Genomic DNA, 9,114 nt, shown 5'->3' with positions numbered 1-9,114 from the left:
CCATTTCAGGGCTGCAGGAAACTTGGCGCAAAGAGCAGTAAATCTTGACCCTAATCCTTGCATGTGTAGATGCCTGCCTGAAAGCGGTTACTTCAGAGTAGCTTACACCAAAGTAAATTTAGGCCGGATCAAATGCATATGTAGATGTACCCAGTATGTACAATTGTGTGCTGATATTAAAATGCTTATAATACTTCAGAAGAACACAGACCACTGCCCAGAAACATATATAGTTTTGTGCAGGTCTTTTTTCTGTGATTATCTGTTGTTTGAGATTGAAACATGTTGAGAATATACTTTGATTTCCAATAATGGCCTTTATTGAATGTTATCCTTCTTTCTCTAATATTTTGACATGAGATATTTGATACAGTCTGTGAAATGTGCCACTAGTAGAAGTGGGTATGACACAGGCAAAATAACAATAGTCATACTTCCTTCCCCTGACCTGTGAATTTGGTTCATTTTGTAAAAATGTGTTAAGTAATAATAAACACAAAAATTAGAAAGATGTGTATTATATAAAAATAATGTCTTGCAAATTAACTCAGAGTAAGGGTAAATTTGATTTATTTTCTTCTCCGGCAGCTGTAATCCCCCTGCAGTTCCTTACCTTGGAATGTACTTGACAGACCTAGCATTTATTGAAGAAGGAACACCAAACTTCACTGAGGAGGGTCTGGTCAATTTTTCCAAAATGAGAATGGTAATTTTTATTTCACTATATGTTTTCATTACAGGCATTTAATTACAGGAGTTATTCACTGATTTACTTGCAACATTTGAATTGTACCTGTTAGATTACATCATGTATTTTCATAACACAAGATAGAGGATTGAAATCAATCATTTGCATTTGAATCCAGAAACAGTCTTTTATCACCACCTACTGGCAAGCTAAGGAGTACTGCATTGCAAATATAGTCTTTGGTTTGTGGAAAATTGCCAGAAGAAAAAGCAGCTAGTATAGGTTTGTTTAGGTGTGGTAAATGTTTTTTAAAAATGTAGCTGCCTTTGAAATTCAGCTGGGAGCATTATTCATACCACATACCTGAAGTTGTGTTTAGGTCTGCTCTCAAAGAAAGCAAAAAAGGATGTAAAAGTTTATTATCTTTTAAATAGAGATAGAGAGGCCAGTCCTGGGAAATCTGGACACCAGCTGCCATCCTTTCCATAGTTTATTACACTGTTTATGATGATAGGTTGCAGAGTCACCAGAAGAAAGAGGTTACTAATGTAAAAAAGAAAGAAGAAGGTGATCCAGTTGAAACTGGATCTGAATGATTGATTTGGGAGGAGAAGCGCTTTAAAGCAAAAGAATAAAATCTTGGCTATGATAAATTGTGTATTTTCAGACTTAGTTAATCCTAGGTGTAGTCTTATTGAAGTTAGTATGCTAAAGACAAAGCCTATAAACACATGTTCTTATATATATCTATATATTCATTTGATAGATATCGCATATTATCAGGGAGATACGCCAGTTCCAGCAGACCTCTTACCGTATAGAGCATCAACAGAAGGTAATATTGATCATAGGTACTATAATACACTAATGGGATGGAGGTTGTTGAAATGAACATATTTTATTCTTTCACAGAGGCAAAAGGAGATAGACAATGGAATTGGTGCTAGCACTTTGGGTTGTGACTGGGGAATTCTTTTTTTCTGCAGTTTTGCACATGAGAGCAAATCTTGCCTTCACCTCTGCAGCAGTGTAGTCTGTGTAGTGGTGGAACCAAAATACATCTGCTATATAAAGGGCCAGGATTTGGAGGTGCCATTCAACCTATGTTCCCCCTGTGTAGCATGGAGCTCAGCTCCACAGAGAATGCCAACACACAGGGAGTAGGTGATAGAGTAGAACATAACCCTCTGATGCTGCTATGTGTATCCTGCCATTTTGTTCCCTGCCCTTTATGGAAGTAGTGTCTTACATCAGTGGGGGATACTGGCTTGAAGGGAGGATTTATTTTCTGTGCATCTTCTTAGTGCCCAGACCAGCAATATGCTGAGGAGATAACAAGGCTGAGGATTGGCCCTTCCTGAAAGGGACTTGGCTGGGGCTTTTGCGAGCAGCTGAGGTACTTTGAATCATGTACAATCAACTATTCTGGCTCACCAAGAAAACAACATGCAGAAGTTTAAAATATTAATCTGAAGTGAACTGAAGCTGCTAACTGTTGTGCAGAAAGAACAGAGAAACTCAGCTGAAAAATATAGAGAATCATAGAATCCAAGAGTTGGAATGGGTCTCGAGAGTCATCCATCCAACCCTCTGCCTGAGTGCAAGAATGCTATTTATAAATCATCCCTCACTAGTAGATATCCAGCCTTCTCTTTAAAACCTCCAACAAAAGAGATTCTACAACTTCCCTGGGCAATCTACTCCATTGCCTAATAGCAAGAAAGTTTTTCCTGAGGTTTATCTAAATATACTTTGCTGCAATTTGGAGTTATTGCTTCGTGTCCTGCTTTCTGCCACAAGAGAAACAGTTCCCCCTTTTTGTTATGGCAGCCTTTCAAATATTTTAAAAATGATAGCATGTGCCCCCTTAATCCAAACTAAACATACCTAATTCCCTCAACCTTTCTTCTTACGGCTTGCCTTCCCACCCCTTTATTGTTTTTGTTGCCTTCCTCTAGGTCCTTTTGTGCTTCTCCACATCCCTTTTATAACACGTATAGCCCAGAACTGCATGTGATACCCTGGATGAGGCTTAACCAGAGCCAAATAGGGTGGTACTGTGACTTCTCGTGTCTTACACTAGATGCTCCTTAATTATGCCCATGCAGTCTTTTCATCTGTGCTTCCTTTATTGCAGGTCACTCACTATTTACTTGACAAGAGCCTCATCATAGATGAAGATACTTTGTATGAACTATCCCTAAAGATTGAACCTAGACTCCCTGCCTGAGAAGCCAGCTTTGTCCCTAAGTCTGCAGAAAGATTTAGTGAATGAACAAAATTATGCATGCCAAAGCCTACAGCAAGGGGAAGGATTGAGAAGAATGAAAGCTCTCTTTTCCAATAAGGGAGATTTAGCCTCACAGAAATTCCCTTTCAAGCAAGGAAAATCAGCTGTTTGAGGTGAAAGACAGAATGCTTCAGACATGGGTTAAGTGATAATGCTTTGCAAAGGGGACTGTGCATCTAACAGAAAACAGAAGGTTTTTGTGTGAACAGGTACTTTTAATGTGACAAAAAGGGGACAATTCTAAATATAGGTACCTTAGTCTATTAGATTAAGATAAATGGGCAAGACAAATGGCATTGATTTGGTATAGGTTGCTCATCAAATATGTATCTACTGAGGCATTCGCAGGATTAATCCGGTCTCGTTAGTTTATGTTCATTGCAAATAATAGGACCTTAAGAATCATTAACTAACCTTCAATGGAAGCAGTATAACATCTAAAAACATGAGCTCTACAGCATATGCTGGTTTAAAAAAATGTTATTTAGTTTTCCTTCATAGAATATTATGTTTTTAAAATGTCTTATCTGCCTTTTATAAGGCAGAGGATTTTACATATTACAAATTAGCTTCACTTTGTAAATATTTTTTCACTACATGATGAGGACATTTACTGAATGGAAAGTAATGTTTTCAGGTAATTGCTTGGGTAATTGCTGGCCATGGGCATCTGAACAAGACAATGTGAGTGTGGGAGTTGTTCTTGGGTCAGCAGTGTCCAGGTTCAGGGTGGGCGTGAAGAGCATGTAATGAATGACACAAATTTTGCTTCTGATAAAGATGTTTGAGTTCTCTGTACCTTTTGTACACACTTTGGGTTTGAGCATCCTGGACAATTCAATCAATGAAGCACCTTCTATACACACTGTGAGAGGAAATATCTGTCTGACCTAGCAATGGTCAGCAATGAAGAGTGCAAATAGCTATTTTGTCTTACCTGAAGTGAATGGTTTGAAAAGCATTCTATTTCTGCTCAGTTATTTAACACTGATTCCACCGATCAGTTCTAATCTCTTTCCTCCATGGTGAAGTTTGACTGTCAGGAAACACAATGTATAATGTTCATTGGGGAAGTCAGCTTTTGCAGATGAGCCTCAGTTAGAGGAAAAAGTACTTTTTGTAACTGTTTTAAAACCCATGCTAGTGTGTGATATCAGGTAGAATTCACTTCTGAAACTAAATGATGTTTCCTCAAGTTTCCAAGAGCGGCCTGTTATGGTTGCTTGGAAATGAGTTCAAGTGCATCCCGTAGAGTACATCATAAAACAAAATGCAGGTATTATCACTGTTGAATAACTAGGCTGGAAAAGTGTCCTTTCTTTTCCAATGATTATCAGCCAGTTGAAGAAATAGGGCTATATCACTGTTTGCCTCCCTTAAATCCTCTCAGGGAGATGGATGTTTTAAAAGAAGATTGTGACCTGGGCCTATTTGATCTGACATTTCTTACTCCAATTATGATGCTTCTTAAGGCTAACAATGAAAAATGGATCTGCCTGGCTTGTGCTTTCTTTGTCTTTATTTGCACTTTAATTACATTGTTAGCTCAGCCAAGAGCTGTACAATAAATTCTATTTGTTCTGTCTAAGTGTAAACGCTAGCATTTATAAATGTAACTTTGCAGCTGTAAATTTAATTAAGTTTCCTGCACCACAAGGACCGTCTTTGTAAATAACTGCACGAATAAACATCCAATAAGTACTAGAAGATTCCTCAATAAAAATAAAATAAGGAGGATACTTCTAGAAGCATCTTAGTTCTGATTAATGAATGCTATAGTAATGAACTTGGAAAGTATTATTTATAGAAGCTCTTTATTTTTTAAAAAAGTTGCTTGTTTATTACATTAGTGACCAATACAAAGGTGATTGCATCTCAGTGCATGGCAAAAAGAAAAAGCATGGGTTATATGGACCATAAAATCAACTTACTGTATATGTTCTGTTAAAAAAATTACCATAAATCAATTGTATAAAATGCCTCAAAGTCATGCAGCAGAAAACAGAAGCAGAAGAAATAATAGCGCTAAAAGCAAGTTTCCAGCTTGGCTTTATTTTTTATCTCCATTCACAAAGAAAATGTGAGTGTACATGTCATCATTGACATTTGTGGCATCTCCTTCACTTTCTTGTGTCCCATTTCATCAGAATTTTGTGGTAGAGCATGATGGCCCCATCAGGGATGATCTTAGGATACAAAAGGAAGTTCCTCTATGTCTTCTCCCATTATTCTATTTATTTTACATTCTCCACAGAAACTGAAATTAAACTCTTTGTTATTAGAATTATATGTACAAATGGCAGCATAAACTATATGCTGCCTACATATAACTTCTTCCAGTTTCAAAGTATTTAATAAATATTAACTAATTGTTTCTTGCAGCACTGTTGGAAAGTTAGCAAATTATCCTAGTATCCCCAATTTCACATGAAATAAAACAAGAGGCTAAGGGGTGATTTTTCACAGGTGCTGAGCATAAACAATTTGAGATTATTGGGCACTGCTGGTGCTCAGCACCTCTGAAAAATCAGGAGTAAGTAACTTACCCACATCTATACAGTAAACCAGTGGCAGAGTTGACCTGATATCTCTAGAATAGCTGGGTCTTGGCCTGATGTTTAGACGACCAGAAAATAATGGCTACCGTATACATGGGAAGAGGTTAGACACAGAAAGAATTCCATATAGCCACAAGGGTGGCTACTCCAAAATGTGAATATGTGTCTTGTTAGCCATAGTTATAGATAACATTTGCATCTGCTCACAAAGCTTGAAACGTGGGCTTTGTGCCAGGGTTGTATATGGACATCGCAGGATAGTATCCTCCTGGTAGGTTGGACCTACTATCAGGTGCTGCAGTCTCTGCAGTAATAGACAACATATTCCAGTGTGCTCCTTGGCTCTGATTGGCACCTGCATAATATACTTATCCAACAACCAGTCAGACGGACTGTGGTGTTCCCCCTCCTCACCTACATGTGCTGTATAATATTGTGGCTCATCTGCTTCTTTTGCTTTTCACTAAAGGAAAGTGCAGGGAGAGAATGGGCATGATTGGCTTGTCTACTTCTTTGCATACATCCTGGGTCAATCGTGCTTCTGTTACACAAGTTGTCCTGCTCACATAAGTGGGGCTACCTGGAGGATTTATTCCCTTGTGATTGGAAAATTTGCCCTCAATTGTTATCCTGGTGAGTCAAACATAGAAATCATATGCTATGCTTCAGGCAGGCAGGGAGCTGCATCCAGGGTTGGGTTTGGGATCTTAGGGCAGTAACAGCATGGGGCCAGGCCTGGGGCAGAGCCACGATCCCCTCCCCAAAATGACCCTGCCCATAGAACTTGTGCCCATCACAGAGGTAGGTATACATGCAGTGGATTGCAGCTCTGCCCTGAACCCTGGCCCTGCACTGTCACTGTCCTAAGATCTCCTGGCCCTGCTTACATGTCTCTCTCCTGAACACTGCTCCCCACCCACCCACATCCCCATCCCACTCACTCATCCAAGTGCCCTGCCCACGTGGGTCCTACCCCTAAGGGTGGGTGCAGGAATGGACAGGTTGGGGTGTCCAGACAGCAGGGCCAGGTCTGGTGGCTGCGGCAGTCAGAAGGAGCTGCAGCCACCAGAGCTGCCAGGAAATAGAGTCCAGCGGCTATGCTGCCCCCACCCCACCGTGTGTCTGGGGATGGCAGGCCTGACTGCATGTGCCACGGCCTGGACTGCTTCCTGTGCCTGCCCTGGATGGGACTAAGAGACCTGCCGTGGGCCAGACAAAACCCCTCTGTGGGCTGGATCTGGCCCACAGGCTCTATTTTGTCCACCCCTGGTGTAACCTATTCTTTGTGAACAGAGATGCATACAAATAACAGCAAAATGCCAAATGTTATTGGTATATAATAGAGTCTCCAAATAGGGTAGTCTTATTCCCTTGCAGTGAGGCTGCTCCAGGAATGTACAAGGGAAGGAAATTGTCTGAGACCTTTCCCCCTTCAACTCTTTGGCCCCTGTACTAAGGCTGGATGCAATCACACTTCCTCCCACCCCTCCATGTTCACCAACTGCCCCCTCCTAACATCCCTGGGTATAACACCCCTGAGAGGGCAAGGACAGGAGGCATAACTGTCTTGATACAGGTGAGGATGGTATAATTCAATCTGTACATCAGTATAGCAGTTGGGTGCACTTACCAGAGACCTCTGTACCATTGCTTTCCTTAGGCTGGTAGGAACCAGTATGTGACACTCATTTAGTGTGAGCCACTGCTGTATATTTGATTGAAGTCATAACTTAGCATAAAATGAAAGAAACCTAGACCAGTTTAGTTTACAGTCAAATTATATCTGTGTTACATGATTTTCTTTCAGCAAATCCAATACCTCTTCAAATGTAGTATAATGTAACTATAATGAGAAATTCCCTTTGACTGATGAAAATGTTACTATTATTAGAGAAACAACCCTCCTATTGTCTTAAAATGAAATGTTTCAACTTTTTATTTAAACTATTTATTAACTTTAAGTATGTCAGTTTTGACTTCAGTACATATTAATTATCGCAGATTTTCCTAAATAGCCATATTTATTTGAAACTTTATTTGTATGGGAAATTATATTTTTCTTCATTTACTTTTTTCATTTCCTTCATTTACTCATAATAAACAAATAAATGATATAGAATTCCAACTGAGGAAGCCATTTCTAACCATTCATAATTTTTCATTAACCAAGGGCCAAACCCCAAAGTTCTCATTCCAACAAAAATCTTGGCTTTAATTGGGATTTTTCTAAAATAAGGACTTCAAGGTTTGACTCTTAACTGGCTCTCAGTTACTTGCCTGTTACCATTTTTTGCCTCCAAAAAATTAAATGTCTCCATATATAATGTTCTGTGTCTGACATGCTTGCTTTTGATTGCTTCATTGTACACTTCCTTTTGTGGTTGTCCCTGAAGTTTTTGTTCCTTAGGTGAACAGACGTGCATTTATTTTACAGAAGTAGTGATATCAATCTCATCACGTTAATGCACACCAAGATGTTTTTTGCATGTACTGTAATTGATCTTTTGACCTGAGGTTATTGCTGTGTATTGTTACTAAGTCATGTCAGACAGGGCTTTGTGCCTACAGTCAGATTAAACCATTTCTTTTTCCTGAATTCAAAATGTTCTTGTGTGTTGCTGTGTTATTTTTATCTCAACATGGTAGGAAAATGGAATATAACTCACTTTCCTCCAACAACTACAGAATCGTTTTTTGAAACATGGAACAGCAGGGTCAGACCCTAGAAATCAAAGGCACAATCAGGCAGAGTCCTAACCACTTCTATTGTTGGAGAATAGTTTGACTTATTACCCCTTGTCCCTTGCTTATTTATGTTGGTTTCAAACTGGTATTGACTTCACTGGAATTACTACTGATTTATATGGATGTCAGTGCAGAGAACTGAACCTGTTTTCTACATAACTAGAAGAGCTGAGAGTCGGGGTGAAGCATGGGTTATAAATTCCTAACTGAGATAGATGACATAGATTCGATAGAGCTGACTCTCCAATTCATTTTTCTTTCACTCTGGAAGACATTTCACAGGTCTGAGCTGCAGAATTTTACATGTATCAACTTCTCCTTCAGTGTCATGACTGATGTAATGTCAGTGTAAACAGACGTTAAGAAAAACTATTTCTCCTCCTTGCAAACTCAGTCGCAAAATATTAATGAATGATGTTGAAGCACATGCTTGCAGACATATAGGCAAATATATTAATCTATAATTGCTGATCTATAGACAATACCATGTCTGTTTGTTTCTTGTTAATGAGATCATCTTCTCCAAGCAAAACATTAGTATGATGCTAGCCAGCCTAATGCTGACTTCATCTAATTGTTAACTGCAAGTTCATATTTTAAATAAGTTAAAAAATCTATGTCAAACCATTACCAACTTTTTGACTTTTTGAAGAATCTCACTGGTTTGGTTTGTTTGTTTCCTTGAAGATCATAGCACCTTGAGTCAGATGATGATGTGAGAATTTCAGCTTCCTTTTTCCATTTCCCATTTTTAAGTGACATTAATAATCCTTGTGGTTATGGCAATCCCTCCCCCCCCCCCCCAAAAAAAAAAACCTGGGGTTTGAAAAAAC

At 39.0% G+C, this 9,114-nt stretch overlaps 1 protein-coding gene across 1 annotated transcript in view; it reads left to right on the top strand.

The window, feature by feature from the left end:
• The window catches only part of RASGRF2 (Ras protein specific guanine nucleotide releasing factor 2), a 372,508-nt gene extending 364,365 nt beyond the window's left edge, over nt 1-8,143 (top strand). Inside the window, exons 25-27 of the mRNA XM_019516939.1 lie at nt 589-706; nt 1,455-1,523; nt 2,826-8,143. Of these exons, the coding sequence (XP_019372484.1) occupies nt 589-706; nt 1,455-1,523; nt 2,826-2,918 (280 nt within the window). The 3' untranslated portion in view covers nt 2,919-8,143. The remainder of the gene's footprint in view (nt 1-588; nt 707-1,454; nt 1,524-2,825) is intronic.
• The last annotated feature ends 971 nt before the right edge of the window (nt 8,144-9,114 follow it).

The sequence above is a fragment of the Gavialis gangeticus genome, unplaced genomic scaffold, assembly GCF_001723915.1.
Source record: "Gavialis gangeticus isolate Ggan-Ray unplaced genomic scaffold, GavGan_comp1, whole genome shotgun sequence".
NCBI lineage: Eukaryota > Metazoa > Chordata > Crocodylia > Gavialidae > Gavialis > Gavialis gangeticus.
Note: the sequence above shows the minus strand (reverse complement) of the source record. Positions and strands in the feature narration are given on the sequence as shown.